Below are 22,214 nucleotides of genomic sequence, written 5' to 3' on the forward strand. Positions count from 1 at the left end.
AGGAGGGAAGCCTCCCCCCCCGGCCTGAACTTCGGGGGGAGCAGCGAAGCGCCTCCCCCCCACCGCGAAGCAAGCTGCAAGACCAGGTAAGTGACTTTCGTGCACCCCTAACTAGACCTTGTGTTTGTTTCTGGAGAAGCGGGGAGTGATCTGGAAGTCGGGGGTATATCCACCACCCCCTTGTCATGGTCAGATCACTATCTGGTGACGTTGGACTTCTCGGTTCCACAACCCCTCCGCAGGGGTGGAGGACCCATTAAAATGGTCCGCCCCAGGCATCTTATGGATCCGAATGGATTCCTGAACGCGCTTGGGGATTCTCTGGAGCACGCCAACGGCCACTCGGTCGAGACCCTGGTGCGTGGCTGGAATGCCACAATCAATGGGGAATTAGATTGGGTGGCTCCGAAACGCCCTCTCCCCCTGAACAGGGCTCGGACTGCACCATGGTTCAATCCGCAGTTACGAGCTCTGAAACAGGAGGTGAGACGGCTAGAGCGCCGGCGGCAGACGTCTCACTCCAAAGACGATCAGTGTGGGCTAGAGCTGTATCTTCAGCCTATCACGTGGCGGTGAAGGCAGCAAAAAAGGAACATTATGCCACCTCTATCGCGTCCGCAGAGTGCTGTCCCTAGGGATGTCAGAGAATTTCTCCACGAATCTCGGAGAGGCCAAATGCCAGCGCATTCGGCCCCCCGAAATTGGTGGAGAAACGGTCTCCCCTCCCCCCCCGGACGGGACTTACCTTGCTCAAATGTCCCTGGCGGTGGCAGCTCCTGCAGCGGCGGCGGCGGCCGGTCTTCCGACCGGCTGCCACCGCTGCCATTTCCAAGTAAAATAAAACAAAAAACAAACAAACGTGATAGGCTACGTAAAGATTTACGTAGCCTATCACGGCTAGATTTTTAAAAAACACCGTGATAGGCTACGTAAATGTTTACGTAGCCTATCACGGCTGACTGCAGGGACACAAACGGCAGCGGCTACGGCCTCCGCCATTTGTGTCCCGGCAGACGACGAGGTTTCGCGGCCGGAGAGACGGGGTGCCTCCCCCCGGCCAGAATTTCGGCGGGGAGGGACAGGGCGCCTCCCCCCCCACCAGAATTTCAGGGGGAGGGACGGAGCGCCTCCCCCCCCACCGCGAAGCAAGTGTCGGGATCAGGTAAGGGACTTTCGTCCATCCCTAGCTGTCCCAGGAGGCTGTTCCAAGTGGTCCGGAGCCTGGTCAATCCTGTGGCTCCGGAACCACTGGAGCATTCTAAGGCCTCCTGTGAGGCTTTGGCAAGGCACTTTGCAGATAAAATTGATCAGATTAGGTGTGTTACTCTGCACGCTGTGGATACAGTTAGTGAGCAAGAGGTGGCCTGTGGCACACCAGTTTTGTGGGATCGGTTCCAGCTTCTTCCTTCTGATGAAGTGGACAAGGTGCTTTCATCTGTAAGGCCGACCACCTGCTTACTTGATCCTTGCCCATCTTGGCTCATTATGAGCTGCAGAGAGAGACTGGGTGAGGGGATCAGGGCGGTGGTGAACACCTTCCTTGAGGAGGGAGTGATGCCATCAGCCCTCAAGGAGGCAGTGATAAGAACGCTCTTAAAGAAGCCCTCGTTGGATCCCCAAGTTCTGAACAACTTTCGCCCAGTCTCAAACCTGCCATTTTGGGGCAAGGTGACTGAGTGGGTGGTGGCGATGCAGTTGAAGGCACACTTGGAAGAAACCGATTATCTAGACCCATTTCAGTCGGGCTTCAGGCTTGGGCATGGGACAGAAACGGCCTTGGTCGCCTTGGTGGATGATATGAGGAGGGCTCTGGATAGGGGCGAATGCTCCTTCCTTGTTCTCCTCGACCTCTCAGCGGCTTTTGATACCGTTGACCACAGTATCCTCCTGGACCGCCTGGAGGGATTGGGCATTGGAAACACTGTATTGCGGTGGTTCCGGTCCTTCCTCTCCAACAGGTACCAGAGGGTAGCACTGGGAGAGGAGGTTTCAGACCCGTGGCCACTCACTTGTGGGGTGCCACAGGGTTCCATCCTCTCCCCGATGCTATTTAACATCTGTGTGAAGCTGCTGGGGCTATCATCAGGAGGTTTGGGGTTCGGTGTCATCAATATGCGGATGACACGCAGCTCTACCTCTCGTTCAAATCTTCACCAAGGTTGGCTGTAGAATCCCTGTCCAAATGTCTGGAGATGGTGAGTGGCTGGATGGGGAGGAATAAGCTGAAGCTGAACCCTGACAAGACCGAGGTACTTTTGGTGGGAGACAAGAGGAGGCTGGGGGATACTGACCTGGTGTTGAATGGGGTACAGCTACCCGTGAAAGACCAGGTCCGCAGCCTGGGGTCCATGGAGGCTCAGGTGTCAGCTGTGAGCGGGACAGCGCTGTATCAACTCCATCTGATACGGCGGCTGTGCCCCTTCCTTCCCGACCATCTGCTCCCATCGGTAGTACATGCCTTGGTCTCCTCTCGTTTAGACTACTGTAATGCGCTCTACGTGGGACTACCCTTGAAGACGGTTCAGAAGCTGCAGCTGGTACAGAACGCGGCGGCTCGCCTGATTAAAGGCAGCCGCCGGCGAGATCACATCACTCCAGTGCTGAAGGAGTTGCACTGGTTACCAGTTGTTTTCTGGGCCAAATTCAAGGTGTTGGTTTTGACCTTTAAAACCCTCTATGGTTCCAGCCCAGCCTATCTTAAGGAGCGCCTCCAGCAACACCAGACAGGCCGCTTAACAAGTTCAGCCTTGGATGGCCTTCTCTCTGTCCCATCAGCCAGGACAGCTAGACTGGTGAGGACGAGGGAGAGGGCCTTTTCTGTGGTGGCCCCCACTCTGTGGAACTCCCTCCCTAGGAAACTCCGCCATGCCCCCTCTTTAATGAGCTTCCACCGTGCATTAAAAACGTGGTTGTTCAGGCAGGCATTTGGGGTGGGTTAGGTATTTTAGAAAATGTTTTTATTGTAGAATTTTATTGTTTTAAACTGTTTTATTATGTGCTTGTACATCGCCCAGGGTGGCTGGGTGACCAGCCAGATGGGCGATTAATAAATTAAATAAATAAATAAACAAACACATCTGCAGCACACCATGTTGAGAAGGCCGAAACAGAAAGTCCCTGCTGGTCCAATATCCCATCTCCAATATACGAAGGTAGCAGCCATGTGTGGAACAAAGGAACCTTAGGGGAAAATCTCTTGGAAACTTCAGGAAAACTTCTTGATGGTCACAGCAGCTTAGGGAAGCCGTTTAGCACATCGCCCAAAAAGAGGGCGAAAGGGGACACTAGCTTGCATAGCATTTGCGTGTGCTAATGTCTATGCAGAAATGCTGTTAGAAATAATAGCTATAATTAAAATGGAGACACAATATGGCACGCTGCAGTGGAAAAGGCTGTCACCAAGTGGCCTGCCTGCCTGCTTGTTCAGTCTGCTGGGCAACTCCAAGGCTCCACTTCTGCTCCCTCTTCTTATTTTATTTATTTATTTTTATTTATTTAAAACGTTTGTATCCTGCCCAATATCGTTAAGATCTCAGGGTGGCATACAGATAAAATCAATTTAAATAGAATAAAATAATAAATAATTTAAACGGCTAAAAACATATTAAACCATTAAACGAGCTAAGACCAATTAAAACCTAAAACAATAAGGATGCAATCCTGTGTATGTTTAGACAGGAAAAAGTCCTGCAACTCCCAGCATGCCCCAGCCAGTTACAAAATAGGGATAAAAAATCTTGTCAGTCCTGGCATCAACACACAGCATCATGAGGCCCAAGTGTGCCAGCAAGGCCCACCAGCATGCTGATGTCCCCCTGGATTTTGTGTATCCTGTGGTTTGGAGCCCCCATTTTGAAAAGTCCCCATAATGCCCTGGAACAACACTGTTGTGGGGCATTGTGGGACATTTTGAAATGGCTGCTCCAAGCGTTGATCGTAGTGTGGCCGCCTCCCGTTTCAGAGAAGCTGGGCGCTGCCGGAGGGATTTTGGTGACACCGGGAGCTGCGTTGCCATGCAGGGTGAGCGTTCGTGCAGCGTTGCCGTGGAGAACCTCTTTGCCTTCTACAAAATCCAGCTCACCGCAGAGAGTCAACAAGTGCGGGCGAGCTCCTCGGAGAAGTGTGTCCATGGCATGAGCATCGGTAAGCTCTTCCTTAGCAAGAGGCCCGGAAAAACTGGGCGCCATCCAGACCATGGGTGGTGCACTTGCATGGGTGGGCAGAGATCAGGCTTGGGAGATCTTCTCTCTTTTTTTTATTCGAACCTTGTCATCCACCAACCAGAATCTGGTGCAAATAAAGAGAAACACAAGTAGAAAAGGTGTACATTCTCCTCCTCCTCCTCTCCATTTTATCCTCACAACAACCACCCTGCGAGGTGGGCTGGGCTGAGAGTCAGTGACTGGCCCAAAGTCACCCAGTGAGCTTCCACGGCCGAGTGGGGACTAGAACCCGGATCTCCTGGCTCCCAGTCCAACACTCTCACCACTACACCACACTACGCCACACTTAGTAGCCCCCCCCCCCCGCCTCGCCAACCTTGGGAGTGATCCTGATAAAAAGAGCCTGCCGGATAAGGCAGGAAGGCCTCAGCTGTTGTTTACCTCTAGGATCTGATAGACCACCCCTGCACATGGAAGTTCTATTTAGTTGTCCCTGCTAATGGCCATTCATAGACCTCCTCCTCCTCCTCCGTGAACTTTTATCATATGTATTTAAAGCCAGAATTTGTTTTGCATTCCAAAACTGAACAGAGCTCACAATCCGTCCACACAACAATCCGCTTCTGGTTTTCCTCCCAAGCTTTCTTTATTTCAGTGCTATAATTTGACAGCGGGGTATGCACGTCATTTTGTTGCTGCTGTTGTTAACAAAACGTTGTGTTGCTTCCAGTGCCTCCTGAAGACATTGTTATTTCAAGAGGCCTTCCTTGACTGACCGGCCACAGCTTATTAAGTTCAGAATCTGTTTCGTTTAAAAAGTTTTAATTGTTTTAATAATGGGGTTTTATTCTTTTATCTCAGCCATTCACCGCTCCAAAACCTTTTGATGTGGAGCGTATAGAAATAGTGTCAATAAATAAAAATAAATAAATAATAAAATGGGGAGAAACAGCAACACACACCAGATGTTGTCAAACTCGGCAGTTATTTATAATAACTTACAGAAACACAGAGCAACCTTGTAACTGGTACAGTCCTATAGGCCTGGCCTCTCGGGAGATTATGCAAGCCCACTTGCTCTTAGTGACTTCTGCCCCAAAGTGAAAGCATTCCCTTCTGTTCCTCTCACATGGCCTGTGAACCCTGAGGCCTTCTTGGCTGGCCTCTTAAACAGGCATTACACAACAAGTGGGCATTTGCTGAGGGCTCACACCACACTGACAAGAGTCCCCTGGAGTTGCACCTCCTCTTCACTGCTGCAACTTGGTAGTCATAGAATCACAGAATAGTAGGGTTGGAAGGGGCCCGCAAGGCCATCGAGTCCAACCCCCTGCTCAAGGCAGGAATCCAAGTCAGAGCATCCCTGAGAGGTGGCTGTCCAGCCTCGTCTCGAAGGCCTCCAGCATGGGAGAGCCCACCAACTCCCCAGGTCATGGGTTCCATTGTTGTATTGCTCTAACAGTCGGGAAGCTTCTCCTGATGTTCAGCCGGAATCCAGCTTCCTGTAGCTTGAGCCCATTATAGTCCACTTGACTCTTGCTCCGGCCCAGACAATGGGGTGGTGAGAAGGAGGAGCAGGAGATGCCGCGGCCTCCTTGCTCCCTAGCTCTCTGCCTGCCAAGTGAGCAAGCGGGAACCACAATGAGAAAGAGGATGTGGAGCAAGAGAAGCTGGTGACAGTGGCGGTGAGAAGGTCGACTCACTGAGGAATGGGGACCATTGAGCGTGTCTCGGCCAAGGGCCCTCCAAAGCCTCGTGCTGGCACGGATTGGGAGTCAAAAATCCTTGCCAACCTACTGCAGATCACCTAGAGGTCTACTGGTACATCCCAACTTACCTTTTGCCCACCCCTGGTGTAGTGGCTAGAGTGCCAAAAGAGGACTGGTGGAACCAGTGTTGGGGGTTGGTGCCTTTGAACAGCTACCGGGGCCCACTGCCAACCCCCAGAACCCCTGGCTCGGCTTCTCCTTACTGTTGCTGCCTGTTCATTTCTCCACTCTAAGCTAGTGAGCAGTGAGAAGAGGAGAAGATGGAACAGCATGCTCCACGGCCCTCGCCCTCTTCCTCTGGGCAGCTGTGTGGGATGTGCCAAAGAGTGGGCAGCAGTGGTGACAGCAGTGGTGACAATAGATGAGCAGGTCCTCTAAGGGTGTCTTGTCTGTGGAGCCTCAGGTTCATAATCCCATTCAGCCATGAAGCCCACTGGGCGATCCTGCCCCCCCCCCCTCGCTTGCTGTGCCTAACCTACCTCACAAGGTTATTATGAGGAAAAATTGGCAGTGGGAGGTGAGAACCCCCTGGACTTGTTAGAGACAATCCCTGGGCAGGATTGGATATAAGTTTATAATAGATTATAATTAATTGCTAGCTTTCTGCAAATGCTTTTTCAATGCATTCTTTAAAAAAAAATATTACGGTACCTGAATAGCTTCATTTAGTTTATTACTTATATGCTGCTTTTCTGTCAAGACAATGAAAAGCAGGGGGTGTTTTAAAAGTTCAAAAGACAATAGAACAAGGTCAGCAGAAAATGGAAGACAATACATTCCATTCTACAGAATACAAATGGGGGACGCCAAAGCCCATTAAAAAGACAGCGCTACAGCATGGAAAAGAAAAGGAAACAACTCCTACACATGGCAAAATATTTAAAAGAAAATTCTAAACAGCAGTTCATAGATTAAAACCTGACTAGGTTTTTGTTCTTTTTTTAAAAAGAGTTTACATTGAGCAGAGCCAGCTGCAACGAGCAGATATATTATGCTTAGGTGGCTACCTAGGATGGCATTTTTGGAGGTGTGGTGATTTGGCTGTAGATGGGAAGGCCTTCCCTGTGCCAGTACCTCCCTGGCGTACTTCTGGTGTACTCCAGCTGAAGGAACTTCCCCGTTAGATCATAATTCCTGCCATGTTGGTACGAGATTAAAGGCCCCAACTTTTTTATCTTAGGCTCTGTGGAGTGGGAAGGGTTGTACTTTGCTTGGAAAGCGTAAGGCGAGATGTAGAGTTTGCTCCTGTTGTCGCCACTATTAATACTGGATGCGCTCCCATTTTTTAAAAAAACAACTTTGTTTCTTGGACAATTATTTACACTGCTCGCTTGTTTGCTCTGAATAACTAGAAGGGGTGGTAGCTGTATGAGCACCACTTAATTTCTGTAGTTGACAGCGAGCTCTCAACTAGATTTTTTAAAATGGCAAATAGCTGGGAAGGTTAGAGGAGCGAATGCAATAACAGAGAGGACAACTGGGCACTCTGCCAGACAACTGGGCAGACAGATGTCCATCAGGGCTTTCCAAATCAGAAAGCCACTGTTGAGGAGAATGTGGTGAACAACCTGGATGCCCCAAGATTTTGTAGGGGGCACCATATTTTGGATCTGTGTGCAGTTCTGCCTCCAAGACTTCTGGGGGTGGTGGGGGACGATGGCACCTTATTGGGCTGCCTTCGTTCAGAAGAAGCAGGGCATGAAAAATAAGAATCTGCATAGTTAGGCTGTGTCTGGTCTTCCTGGGTATTCTGTGTAAGGTGAGCCAAGAAGTGCCGTGAGGGCCATGGCTCCTCTTCTGATCTTGGGGGCCCTGGCAAAGGCCCAACTGGAATGACAGAATATGGCACATCCAAGGCATGGTTTAGAACAGTCTTCCCCAACATGGTGTCCTCCAGATATTTTGGATTACAGCCCCCGTCAGCCCTGATAATTGGCTGTGGCTGATGGGAACTGTAGTCTAAAACATCTGGAGAGCACAAGGTTAAGAAGCGTAGCTTAGAGAGTGAGCATAGTTTAGTGGTTATAGCATGCAGTGTGTATAGATCAAGGGGGTATGCCTCGGTGTCTTCCCCTCCTCATTTTACCCTCACAATAACCCTGTGAAGTAGCATAGGCTGAGGCTGCCTTTACACTAAAGGAAAAAACCACAGTCCTCCTGTTGTGGAGCTTTTTCACATTTACAGTGGGCTCCCAGACCGTGACCACGGAATCGCTGAGAGGGGAAGCTTTTAATTTTCAAGGTTCCATAGAGATCAATGAAAGTGCACCATCTAGCAGCTGTTTTAATAGCGTAACAATCCAACTTAAATAGATAGTTCATTATTTCCGGATCTTTTTGAGATGAAATAACCAGGAAATACCTCTGGATGTGCCCTGGAGCTTGATGACACCATGAAAAGGACCTGCAAACTTTCATGAGTGAGCAATCTCAATAGCAGGATAAAAGCTCTGTTGTGAAAAAGCTGAGCGAGACAGAGTGACTGGCCCATGGTCACCCAGTAAGCTTCATGTCCGAACAGGGATTTGAACCCAGGTTTGTCCAGTCCTACTCTAACTGAGCTTTCCCCAATGCAGTGCCCTTCAGATGTTTGGGCAACAACCCTCCATCAAACCCAGCCAACATGGCCAGTTGTAATCTGCCCTACGCAACAGCTTTGAGTGGAATAAGTAGCATGGAAGAGATCACTTGGATTTTTCTTCCTTCCTCACCCTTGAGAAATGCCTCGTCTTATTCTTCCCATTCCACATCCTAGTGAAACTGAGTTCACCAGTGGTGAATGTGGCCATGGCAACCCAGAGCCGATGCTTCCAGCTGGGATGGACTTTGCCTGCCCGTGAGCTGCTCTCTGCAACGCAGGCCCAGTATGAGATCCAATATCGCGACATGGCAGAGGCATCCTGGACACAGGTGAGCGGAAGGGTGGCTTCACTGCCAGGTGGGTTATTTCAGGAACATCTGTTGAAATGTAGTAAACATTGTCGCTGTTGTTGTTTTATATTATGCGTTGATAAAGCACCCAACATTTTGCTAAATGCTGTACAAGAAAGTCACATAGCATCTGCCTGTATCATTTACAACACCCTGGTGCCCACCACACGTTTTAACTTCAGTACCCATGAGTCCCAGCCACCTTGATCAATGGTCAGGAATGCTAGGAGTTGTAGTCCAAAACATCTGGAGGGCACGAGGATGGGGAAGGCAGGGTGTACATTTTAAAACATTGACACCTTTTTTGTATTTTCTTCTCAGTAAGGTGGATCCAGAAACAAGGTTTGGATGTAAACGGACAACAATTCGTTGCCTGTTCTCTTCGGAGTTCAAGGCAGCTAACAAAAATTTATTTATCTGTGACACTTTTAATCCTGCTTTTCTGAAATTATTATCTCCCAAAGCAGCTCACATCCATCATCATCATCATCATCAAACAACAACAATAATAAATAAATTTAACAATGAAAAACATTTCAATAAACACATTATATTGTGTTGTCCTGGATTACATAATATAGTTGCTTAACTTAAGTTCTTGATAGTTTGGACTCTTCTTGCTTTTTTATGCTTTTTTTTAGTGTGGTAATTGTATTTTAGAGATGGGTTCTTGCTGTTCTCATGCTTATTTTTATATTTTGTAAGCCACTTTGAGTGATGCTCTTTTTGAGGGGAGAAGCAGCGTACGTATTTCGTATAAATATTTATTTATTTATATGCCTTTTTTCTACAGTATACTGTAGCCAAACGGCTCACAATAAACATTAACTGATTGAAAAGGCAACATCTGAAAGAAAAGAAGTGTTTTGTTATAGAACATATCAATAAAAATGCAAATATAAAAAAATTCAATAATTGTAGGAGGAATTGCAATGGAATGAGTGCTGAAAGAAATCAAAATTAGCAAGCCCAAAACAACAAACAATAAACATAATCCTCACGCCTAATGCTGGTCTTACTGCACTCTAAGGGTCTGCAGCAGCCTGGCTAAATGCAGTTCAAATGGGGTGAGGACTTCTCATCAGGACTGATGTCTCCCTGCTGGTTCCCTCATCTCTCTTCTAGAGAAAGTTAGCAGTTATCCAGGGTGATTCCTCACCTGTTTCACCAGAGGAGGAAGAATCCCAGAGTTTGCTTAGAATCTCACTTTAGACAAACTTTTTGTGGCAGCTCGAACTTTAAAAACAAACAAACGTGCAGGAAAGCTCTAAACTCCATCTTTCCTCCCACAAAGGTGAATGTCACACTGGCTGAGAACACACCGACCTCTGTGAATGTCTGCGGAGTGTTCCCCTTCACCAACTACTCCATCCGTGTGCGAGCAAAATACCTCCACCGTTCTTCCTTCCAAAGCGACGGGGGGCCCTTGTGGAGCGACTGGAGCATGGAGAGATTTGTGAGAACCCTCCCTGCAGGTAAGGGAACTCATCTATGTTTAGAGGAGATGCAAATGGCCAGATTCACCAGTCTTGCAAGGGGCTGGGACTTACTTCAGGGGAAGCATCGTAGTTGGTACAGTTGCATCAAGTACAGTCACAGTAGGTACAATCACATCAGGAATAGCTGTAGAGCTTACAAGTTCAGGCAACCAGATCAGCACCTTGGAGAGCTCACAGTGAGTCTGGGCTGACTGGGATGTCTTTCCTTATTAGACAACATGGGGAAATGTTGCCTTAGTAAGCAAACAAGGCCCCATCCCCTTGAACAAGCTGACTGCTCTCCTAAAAGGGCCCTTGCCTGATTTTGAAGTCTCAAGCTTCTCCAAAGCTGAGGTGACCGGGGGAGGTCATCCTCTGAGGATGGAGGAAGGCCACATCTTCCAACTGGGAGGGCACGAAAGAGGGTTTATTTGCATCCCTCCCCAGGGATGAAACTATGAACTTCATCCTTGCCCAAGTCATCCTCCACATCCTGTGAGACCCCAGGGTCGGAGGTCATGACACAGATGCTCACAGAAATGGGGTCCAAATGTACTTCTAGTTTAATAACCTCTTGATAGGTTTGCTTGTATCTCCTTCTGCGATTTGTGTCTTCATGATGCTTGCTTCTACTGCAGTTCCATCAAGAGGACCAGCACTTTGGAGGAAATTAGGAACCCCTGGTGCTGATGGGATGAGAGTGGTTGTCCTGATGTGGAAGGTAGGAGGAGAAACCAAGCACACCATACCATGTTGAGTTTCCATACTGAATTGTAAGAATGACTGCAAGATGGTATTTTTTTCAGGAAGTTTCAGGAACAATACTACGATGGAAGTATTGTTGCTTGAGGGATTCATATGTTTCCCACTATTATCTCCATTCACAAGTTTAGCAAACCCTGAATGTGTGTTAGTCTCTGATTTTATAGGGTTTGAATTGGAAGAACATCCTGGAATCCAGATGTCTGCCCTTCACTTCTCTACAAACTCATAAACAACCCTTCTGTTGCTAGCCTTTTAATTTATTTTTTCAATCATTTTTATTGTAAGTTTCAACAAAGCAAACACAAAACAGATTTTTTTTAAAAAATAACTAATATAGCTACATACTTTAAAGATCTCAGTTTCAGTTATTAAATTATTACAACATTCTAAGAAAGAGGGGGAAAAACAGATTAGACATAAACTGCAATAAAAGCGGGCCAAATATCTCTATATAGCTCCATTTCCAAGTGGCACTGGTATACCACTATTTCAAATGTTGCTAGCATTGTTAAGTCTTCAATCCATTGCATTATGGGCGGTGAGCTTTTATCCTTCCAGTCTCATAGTATCAGCCTGTTGGCGGTCAAAAGGGCATGAAATATCCATTTATGCTGACCGTGTGTTAAATTCCAAGAAGCAGGTAAATAATTTAGAAGATGTACATCAGTAGAGATTAAAGAGTATTCCAATACGAAGTTTATCCATGTGATAACTTCTTCCCAAAAGGTAACTTTGGGGCATTTCAAAAATATATGGCTAAAGGAACCATTAGCTGTATTACACCTCCAACAATTAGCCAAGCTAGACAAACCTTTATTAAAGAGACGTTGTGGCATCCAGTAGACCTGAAACAAGAGTTTTTGCTGAATAAGACCTCACCAAAGATCCACAGACACATCAGATACAGTCTTTAAAAGGCTTGCAAACCAGATGAGCTGCCAGGTGTGAACATTAAGCTTTTACCGTGAGATTTACTACAATAAGTAATCTTACCAATTTGGGTGTGCTGTGTCAGACTACCAGAGTGTGTGCAGGAAGGAATGGGCCCTTGGACGCCCCCCCCCTTGCTATTAATACATCAGATCCAGGGGAGTCTGGGGGCTCTGATGTCAGTGGGGTGGTGAATCTGTTCCGTGTTTCAGTCAGAACTGGTCAGAACTCTAAAGGAGCTCTCCAAGGTTTACAGGAGCCTCGGATAGCTCCTTTAGAGTCCTGACTAGTTCTGACTGAAACCCAGAATGAATGCATGCCTCACTGACATCCGAGTCGCCCACCTCCAGTGATCAGATCTATAAGATTTTTCACAGTTGTAGAGGTTTGGATGGCATGCATTTCCTGGGAAATACATTATTTTGGTTCCTTATATTGTTCTTCCCTCTTTGGAATGTGACGACGCTTATCTTGGGGCCTGATGAGGGCTGTCTTTCTCTCCCCCCCCCCCTCCACTTCAGCCCTTGAAGCCAAAGGAAGCAAACGGTGAGATCTTGGCATATAGTCTTCACTCGCAGAGAAAGGGGGAGATGGCCAACCTACAATGTCTCACTCGAGACCTGAAGTGCCCCCTCCTCCTCCCGGCCAGAGAGGGCCTGGCGCTCTTCATTACAGCCAGCAACGTAGTGGGCGTGTCTCCTCCGACCAAGCTGGTGGTCCCACCATCTGGTGGCCAAGACGGTGAGGCTTCCGAGTGAAACGAGACTTCCCCAATTTTGCAAGGTGCAAGGTGCCTGGGTATTGGGGGGTATTTTGGCCATGCCCTTTTTGCCTTTGGCTCCGCCCACTCCCGGGATGTGGCTCCAAAAGCTTCTCTGAAATAGAATTCAGCCCTTGAGCTGAAACAGGTTTTGCACCCTGGTTCGGTGAAAGCTTGAAAGAGAAACCTCAGCTCTGTTCATACTGAATGACGAAACTTGTTCGTTCGTGCTGGTAGATGAAAGACGCAGTAGGTTAAGAGAGGGAGTCTGGATGTGGCAACGGCTAACCCCACTGCATCCTTTGACAACATTCAAATAATACTGAGCAATCATTAAAACTGGATCCACAGTTGCTCCCCCAAATTCTCCACCCTATGTGCAGGTGGCAAAATTGGAGGAAGGGGGCGTTTTGCTGATTCCCCCCCCCCCGGTGGGCGGGACAGCACTGACATGCTCGCTCAGTTCAAGGAGAGGCTCCCTCAAAAGTCATTTTTAGGATACTTTCCTGAGAAATTTCAGCCCAGCAATACATTCTGAGCAGAACCTCTCCACTCTGTGCACGGGGAAATGCCACATGGTTGGTAAGATTGTCTCAGCCTCTGTCACCATCTCCCCACCACCTTAGACTGCAGTCTTCCTGCTCCCCCCACCCCCAGCTCTTGGGAAACTCAATTTCTGCCATCAGAATCCAACTTCTCCTTGAGACCTATATGAGACCCTCCTCCCTGCTCTCGTTGAAATCTCTGCTCCACAACCCTTGCCTCCTTTTATCTCTTTCCCTCTCCCTTTGTCTTTTGCTCCCTCTTTCCATCAGCACACGAAGTCCCTACTCTCTGCAGTCCTTCAGTGAGCTTTCCCCACCCACAAACCCACACAAGCCAAAACTGACCCTGCAGATATATTAGTGTCCTGTGGCTGACCCTTTCCCCTCAGCATTGCAGTATGTATGTGACGAGCATTCTGTGGCTTCCTTTTCCCTTCTAGTGCCACCCTCTCCGCTTCCAGTGCTTGCATCTCCAGCAGGAGACCGCAGCCTTCTCTTACGGTGGTCTCTACCCAGCATGCCAAGAATGGGCTATGTTTTTGAATGGTGCCGACTTCCTGCGAAACAGGGTAATGGCATCTACTGGCATTATCAGCCAGGAAACATCGACCACGTGGTCATCACAGGTGAGTGGAGGCTGCATCTGACAACAGCGTGGACACAAATCTCATAGGATTTCCCCTGCTGTTTTCTTTCTGCCTTTATTTCCCTTTTCTATCCCTGCCCATCGCCTTGTCTCTTTCAGCTTTACTACACCATTTTAAGTTTTCCAGGGTGCAATCCAATGCATGATTAGCCAGAAAAAAGTCCTACAGCTGCCAGCATTCCCCAGCCAGCATACGCTGGGAATTGTAGGACTTTTTCTCTCTCTCCAAACATACACAGGATTGGGCTCTTAAAGTTTTTTTAAAGTACCTAAAAATATTTTCATATTTTTGTGTTTTATTACTTTAGTCCTTGCAATCTGGATTCACCTTATACCTGATATTGTATTCTGTGCTCCGTTGGCATGTTTACTGGTTTTATATTGTTGATTTTATTGCAGTTGCAATTGTATTTGTATTATTTTGTATCTGTAAACTGCCTAGAGGAATGTATTTCAGAAGGCGTTTAATAGATTTAATAGGCAAATAATAAGTGCATCAGGCAGATCCTGTTGCTCAAGCAAGGCTCAACTGGAACAGGAAGCATTTTTATATTTCTTCCTATCCAAGTGGATTCAATGGCAGGCCTGGGTGGATGGAGTCAGTCTGGGGCCAGAAGGGACTTTACTGTCAGGAGCGCCCTAGCTGCCTCTTGCAGTCCCCTCCAATAGACAACTCAGAACACAGACAATTAGGATTCTTTCCAAGGCTTTATTCCTTTATGACTCTTACAGATACTAATCACTAGCGACTAAGCAAGAAATAGATAGCAGAGTACCCTAAGCTCCAGGTAAGGCAGTTGGTCCCCGTTTGAAGGAGAAGCGCGGGAAGACCAAGAACTTATGGGCTAGGGAGACCCTTGGGTCCTCGGGACGCGACCGTTGCTTGTGCACCAAACGAGCGCTACGCCTCCTTTCCATACCCTCCATCGCTCGTCGCTCCCTGTGTCTGCATCGAGTATCTAGCAAGCCCCGTTCCCACAATTTCTCACTGCTAGGATCACTATCTATCTCAGGAATGCTGGCAGGAGGAATCTCTGCCAGCTGCTGTGCCTGTGAGGGATAAGCTGGCTCCTCTCCCACGGATTGCTGATCCTCCTCAGAATCAGAGCTGCTCTGGGGCTCTATGGGCTCAGTTTCCACCCTGACATTCACTGAGAAGGTGCCAGCTGCAGTTCGGTGACCCATCATATGTGCCAGCCTCACTCACCCGGATGCCAACAGCTCTTGGTGGCCTTGCCAAACAGCCTAGAGTTCTTGCTTGGTGGCACAAGGCAGAAAAGCATGGAGGCACAGCCATTGTCCACTGCGTATGGGGTTTTCTTAGCTGTATGAACTTGGGTGAATAATAGACAAGGTGCTGCCCAAAGATCCCACCCAATACTGCTAGGCTGTGTGGAGGGCTGCCAATGCCCACAGCTGGAATTGGACGAGACCCGTCTCATTTCGAGGAGGACCCCAACCCAAGCCCTGGCGCCAACAAGGACCAAGGGGTGATCAGTCTCTTACTTGCCTCTCGTCTTTGCCAATGTTTTGTAAGTACTTCTAACCTATGGAAATGAAGCTCAGCTTTGCAAGAGCTGAGCTGGCTGGATCAAAGCAAACTGTTCTGCAAGAAAGCCTACCTCTTCAACTGACACGGCTGGGGAGATATGAGCTGCGAGATCAAAGCAGGGCTCTTGAGCGGTCACACCGCATTTTTCCATGTGTATGTGTGCAAAATAAGATTAACTCTGCTGCTAGGTCAGAAGCAGTGGAGGCTGGTGTCTCTGATGTCAGTGGGGCGGTGAATCCGTGTGGGGTTTCAGTCAGAACCAGTCAGAACACTAACAGAGCTATCCATGGTGTGGATGGAGGAGGCAGATAGTTCCTTTAGAGTCTTGACTGGTTCTGACTGAAACCCGGAACAGATTCACTGCCCCACAGACATCGGAGCCACCAGCCTCCACTGGTCAGAAGGCAAATCCAATGTGTCCATGGGAAAACAAACAGACTGTCATGCATGAATCTCACCGTGATGGATTCTTTTTTCTTTCCCTGCAGAGGCGATCAAGCCAGGAAACCTCTATGGCCTGAAGATCTTTGCGCTCATCGATGGCAACATCTGGGCGGTGGGTTCTACTAGTGCTTACTCAAAGCAGATTGGTAGGTGGGGCAGAAGGAACCTGGTTTCAAACACACATTTCTGAGCTTTTACTATTCCCTCTATTTCCAATGTTTAGGCTGTGAGTGCCAGTCCTTATGTAGCCAAAACAGCACCATGCACGCACTAGAGGGAACTTTCCACAGGCTCGGGGGGAAACCCAAGGATTATAGAAGTCCAAAATATCTGTAGAACAAATCCTGAGGGAGGGGTGTCAAGGTTCCACTTATGACCTGGACCCCCTGAGCAACTCCTTCAGGATCTCTTGCCTCCTTAAGAGTCCCATCTGCCTTCTTTTATCTTCCCCTTTCCAATAACGTGGGGTTTAGGCTGTAGACATGGAGTGACTGACGCTGTAGACACAGGGTTCAACCACAACAGTCTATTGGTAAATTAAAGCAAGCAAATCACAACCAAGGGTATTTACACAATACAGCTGAGTGATACATAACGCCTTATGATAAAGTAAAAGCTGCAAAACACAAATTCCTTTACCCTACCTGCACTTAGACTTCTTCAGTCTGCTTCTTCCTGCTACCTCTTCTGGCTCTGCTCTTTCTGACTCCTCTGTTACTGCTCTGGTCTTTCTGACTCTCTCTTTTTATACCCTCCTCCCTCAAAACCAAAAGTACTGCTTCAGACCTGAAGAAATGAAACTTAACTGGGGAAATGAAACTGAAACCTAACAGGGGAAATGAAACTACTCCTCCAAGGGATATACCACTCCCAACAAAAACTCCAGGCCTCTAGGCCTGACCTTTTTCTTTTCCTTTCCTCTATAGGCCTCAAACTTTCACAAGGGGAAAACCCCAAAACTGTCCAATGAAAGCAGAGCATGCTTAGTATGTCTGGAATGCAGACTGACTGTTGTAGGTGGGGTGGGGGGTGGGGAATGCAATGGAGTAAAAAGGAAAGGACATGGCTAGATGGAATGCTGAACAGGACCATTCCACACGGCAATGGCTTGTAGTAGGTTTATTTATTTATTTACAATGTTTATATACCACTCCACATCAAAAGATTTCAGAGTGGTGAACAACAAAGATAAAGGAATAAAACACCATGTTAAAACAATTAAAACATTTTAAAAGGAGCTTGGGTTTCAGTTCTTGATGCTAATCTTTCACCCTTCCTCTCCCCCTCTCATTTTTGGGAGTGGGGGGTATTGCTCTTTTCCAGCTCCACTTCGTGCACCAACTTTATATCCCATCCGAGTCTGGAAATCCCAGGTGGAGTTGCAGTGGGAGAAACTCCCCTTGGAGGAACAAGGCGGAGTGATCCAGAACTACACCATTTGCTATGAGGAAGAGGGAAAGGACGAACAGAGTAAGGAGACCGCATGAGCTTCTCAGCAGCTCATGTTACATTGCAATTCTGCGAGCGGCAGAAAAAAGCATGGAATGCGTTAGTGGGTGAAGGATCCAACTTTTTTAATCTTTTTTTTTTTTAATAAGTGAAATAAACAATACCAACAACATAGTCAAAATCTTCAATTTCCAAGATTACAGTATTCTGGGGAAGAAAAAAAAGGAGGAAAGCAAAAGAAGTGAGGGAGGAAAGAAAGAAAGAAAGAAAGGGAGAGAGAGAGAGAGAGAGAGAGAGAAAGAAAGAAAGAAAGAAAGAAAGAAAGAAAGAAAAGATTATGTCTAAGCTTCAATAAAAGCAAACCAAATATCCAAATATAAGTCCAATTGCAAATTATACCGATACAGCACTCTTCCAAACATTGCAGGTATTATGAAATCTTCAATCCACTGCTCTATAAACAGTGAACCTTGTCTTTCAATGTCATAACCTCAGTCTTATAGCAAATAAACGGGAGCAAACAATCCATTTCCATTAACCATATATTACCATTCAATTGACACATATTAGTAATCATTAAAAGTTTAACCAACAAGAAATAATAATAATCATAATCCCATAATAATGATAGTAACAATAATACTAATGATAATTTTTTAAAAAAGAGAAAGGATCCAACTTTTTGAGAATCTCAGATTCATTCATTTATTTTTTTAAAAAAACCCAAGTCTAGACCTTAGGGGTGTGAAGAAGTGCTTAGAAATGTGGGGACAATAACTGTAGAGATCTCAGGATTCTCAGTCATGGGGGGGGGGGGAGCTTCTGTGTCTTTGCTCCTCCCACAACCAACAAAGCCAGCTGAAATTAAGCAAAATGGCTATGATGGCAGGATTTGTCATTCAAAATGGAACGAATCATTTCTCCTCTGCTCAAGTTGCAGAATCTAATTTTTCTTGGGGCAGGATTTTGGGTTGCCTGGGTGCAGAATTGTAAGTGTTATTGTTATTAATGTGGACAGCTCATTTACAGTCAAGAGAGAGAACTTTGGTGATATATATTTGTCGTTGGCACGGGCACCTCAATATCATTTTTTATTATTATTTCTACACCACCCAATAGCTGAAGCTCTCTGGCAGTTCACAACACTATCTGTGAGTCTGCAATGCTTTGTAATTTATACATCACTCTCCAGAGTAAGATAAATGTGAAAGGAAGATGTGGGCACCAAGGAACTTACCATGTCGACTTCTACAGCAAGTGAAAGGGGAGAGAGGAGGGAGAGGAGCAGGAGATGGCTATGTGTCGAATGCAGTTGCACCTCCATGGCTTTGTTTCCATTTGGTACAGGCACGGATCCTGTCCCCACTTCTTGTTTTCCAGAGGAGGTGGTGCTGGATAGCTCCGTACATGGCTACCTCATCGAGGGCCTGGCGCCTGGCTCCACTGTGAGGGTGTCCATGATGGTCGCCACCGAGGGAGGGAGCACAGAGGGGCCGGTTCTGTCCATCCGCACCAAGAACTACGGTGAGAAAAGGCGGGGCGCTACGTTAGGGGCACACTTGTCCACCTCCCCCATCCGTCCACTGTGGTTGTGCCTGTAAGATCCTCCCAGCTCACAGACATGAGGAAACTGCTTTACACCCAGCCAGCTCATTGGTCCCTCTAGGTCAGGGCTGTCGCCACTGACTGGTAGTGGATCTCGAAGGGATTCTTTCCCAGCCCTCCCTGGAGATGCCAGGGATTGAGCCAGGGACCTTCTGCCTGCAACGCAAGGGCTCTATTGCTGGACTATAGCCCTCTCCCTAAAAAGAAAGTAAGATTCCAGTCCTCATGGTTCTGCATAAAGGGCTGATAATTTAAAACAGGAAGCTAGGATGGTGTAAATCAGACTGTTCGTCCATTTAGTTCAAGACTGTCTGCACCGACTGGCAGGGGTTCTTCAGGGTTGCAGGCAGGGCTCTTTCCCAGCCCGGGGATCGAACCTGCGCTCAGAGCAGGTGCCCTGCCATCAAACTATGGCCCTTCCCTGGTGAATATGTTTATTGCCAGGCCATGAAAAGCCTCGCCCTGCCTGTTTCTGCACACTAAGCTCTTATTAGACGCACAAGAGCAGACCAGGGTGTCTATTTCTGGTCAGTTGGTGATCCTACTACATCACATTAAGGTTGAGGATTAGCCATGTGGATGGGAGGACGGCAGTGTTTGTTTGTAAATCCTCGTCAGTTTAAAAACTTCTGGTTTGCTTTGATCTCCCAGATTTTTAAAATCTTCCTCTTCTTTCTCTACAGATTATGGTGAAGCCGAATTTTTGCTCTCGGTTCTTTGTGTGGGGTTCCCCTTCCTCCTCTTCCTCGTTGCATCTCTGGCCTGTCTCTGCAAGCGTCGATTGTATGTCACCAAGTCTTACATTCTCCAGTCTATCATCCCTCCCCATCAGTCTGTAGGGCTGACAACTTTTTATGTGGAAATTCCCCTGGGTAGGGCCAGGTAGAGGGAAGGGGCCGGCACAGCGTGGAGTTTGGAAGTTCCGTGGGTGGGCTCAATGGTATACAAACCAACCAGCCCAATGTTTGGTTAGTTTGGAATCTGAAGCTTGTGGAGGCTTCATTCCTTCCCCACCTCTCCCATGTCATTTATTGATTTTAAAAATTGGTAACATTATGCTAAAATTTTGCCAAAGCAGCATACGGTTTTGTTTTGTTTTTTAAACATAATAACACAGCATAATTAGAATCACACTGGATCAAATCACAATAAACAGAGAGGTCAATTATACATTAACACAGGGGAATTGAACCTCAGGCCTGTGGGCCAAATCTGCCAGAGGTTCTTCAGATGGCCACGTACCCTCTGGCTCCACCCTCTTTCCCCTGACCATCAATCATTTGGTGGTTTCCCAGCTTTTGCGCAGGTTTTCCCTATTCTAAAAGGTTGAAAATCCTCTCCAGGGCTTACTTAATGGCAGAAAGAGCTTTCTTTCTTTATTGCATGTATATCCCACCTTATTTTCCTCTTGCAAGGAACCCAAGGCGGCTTACATTATTTTCCTTCTCTCCATTTTATCCTCACAACAACCCTGTGAGGTAGGTTGGGCTGAGAGTGTGTGACTGGCCCAAAGCCACCCAGTAAGCTTCCATGGCCAAGCGGGGACTAGAACCCAGATCTCTCAGCTCCCAGTCCAACACTCTAGCCACTACACCACACTGGCTCTCCAGTGGCTCTTACACTAAAATGTGGTGGTATTTTTGGTATTTCTGGTGTTTTGGCCCCTTTTGTCTTTGGTCCTGCCCACCACTGAAATGCCACCCCCTAGAGCTTAATCCAGAATTTAATTTGGCCCCTGGGCTGCAAGAGGTTCTGCATCCCAGTATTAAAGCATCCAGCGTGAAGAATGCAGCAGGGGAAATGTACCTTGTGCGGCAATATGCTGTTACAGAGACAACACAGACAATTCCCTGCCTGCAAGGAGCTTACAAACTAAAATAGACAATTGGGAAAACAAGAGAGGAAGGGAAAAACAGGCAAGGAGGGGTGTGTGCATGTGGCCAAACATAGCCATTCTGTCTCTCTCTGTATGCATCTTTTACGCACACACATGTGCCCACACATGCACATACACAAAACCTCTGGCTTCCCAACTGCTCTCGTGGTCCAGAAATTCCCTGTCAACTGCACCCTACCCTATCCTTTCCTCCCTCCATTTCCACAAGTCTATTCACCCCTCCCCTCCCAGCAAAGCGTCAGCTCCCCCTTCCCATAGCATGATCCCCTCTCGAGACATTTCTTCTTATCTTTGTCACATGGCAATAGCTCAAAGTGGTTTGCAGCCAAATAAGAAAAACAGCAGTGCAACGCTATTGTCAGGAGCGCCCTAGTGGATAGACTCCAATAGCCAACTCAAGACACAGACGAAAGGATTCTTTTCAAGGCTTTAATCCTTTTACAACTTAATGGCTCTTTCAGATGCTAGTCACCAGCGACTCAGCAAGGAACAGCAGAGGAGCCTATGCTCCGGGTAGGCAGTTGGTCCCCGTTTGAAGGAGAATCACTTGCAGACCCTGAACTTATGGGCTAGGGAGAGATCCTCCCTCTTTCCCTTGGGTCCACGGGAGGCGGCCATTGCTTGCGTGCCAAATGGGCACTGCACCTAATTTCCGCGCCCTCCATCGCTCGTTGCTCTTTGCGTCTGCGTCGAGCATCTAAGAAGCCCCCCTCCCGCACTCTCTCACTGCCCGGGTCACTATCTATCTCAGGAATGCCGGCAGGAGGAATCTCTGCCAGCGGCTGTGCCTGTGAGGGATGAGCTGGCTCCTCTCCCACAGATTGTTGATCCTCCTCAGAATCAGAACTGCTCTGGGGTTCTATCTGCTCAGTTTCCACCCTGACAGCTATACGTGTCTGCTCAAAACCAAGCCCCGTCAAAGTCAGTGGGAGTTACTTTCAGGGAAATGTTTAAAGCACTGCAGCCTAAAACAACCAAACATCACAGCAGGTCACAACAAGATGATGACAATCCCTCATCAAAGTAACAAGTTAAACAGGAACCCAAGCAGGGCAATCTAAGAGCAAATCAGAGATTCATGTTTCAGTGAGCCAAATCGATTAAGCTGGAAAGCCTTCTTAAAATCACACACACAGGTTTTGGCTTGTCATCTGAATGTATACAGTGTCAAGGCCTAGTGGGCTTCCTTGGAAAAGGCATTCTGCAAGATTACTGCCACCACCAAGAAGGCCCTGTTCCATAGACATCTCATTCGCTAGAGGAATAACCACTGTTGGACC

General features: G+C 47.5%; 1 protein-coding gene across 1 annotated transcript in view; it reads left to right on the top strand.

The window, feature by feature from the left end:
- The window catches only part of LOC146333650 (interleukin-6 receptor subunit beta-like), a 28,328-nt gene that overhangs the window by 3,161 nt on the left and 2,953 nt on the right, over nucleotides 1-22,214 (top strand). Inside the window, exons 3-12 of the mRNA XM_084825664.1 lie at nucleotides 3,962-4,143; nucleotides 8,688-8,842; nucleotides 10,158-10,338; nucleotides 10,980-11,062; nucleotides 12,558-12,777; nucleotides 13,782-13,967; nucleotides 16,028-16,129; nucleotides 17,307-17,453; nucleotides 18,813-18,956; nucleotides 19,721-19,820. Coding sequence (XP_084681790.1) covers nucleotides 3,962-4,143; nucleotides 8,688-8,842; nucleotides 10,158-10,338; nucleotides 10,980-11,062; nucleotides 12,558-12,777; nucleotides 13,782-13,967; nucleotides 16,028-16,129; nucleotides 17,307-17,453; nucleotides 18,813-18,956; nucleotides 19,721-19,820 — 1,500 coding nt within the window. The remainder of the gene's footprint in view (nucleotides 1-3,961; nucleotides 4,144-8,687; nucleotides 8,843-10,157; nucleotides 10,339-10,979; nucleotides 11,063-12,557; nucleotides 12,778-13,781; nucleotides 13,968-16,027; nucleotides 16,130-17,306; nucleotides 17,454-18,812; nucleotides 18,957-19,720; nucleotides 19,821-22,214) is intronic.

Source organism: Heloderma suspectum, chromosome Z (genome assembly GCF_057233095.1).
Source record: "Heloderma suspectum isolate Gila_16-S chromosome Z, 16-S_ref, whole genome shotgun sequence".
In the NCBI taxonomy this organism is placed as follows: Eukaryota; Metazoa; Chordata; class Lepidosauria; order Squamata; family Helodermatidae; genus Heloderma; species Heloderma suspectum.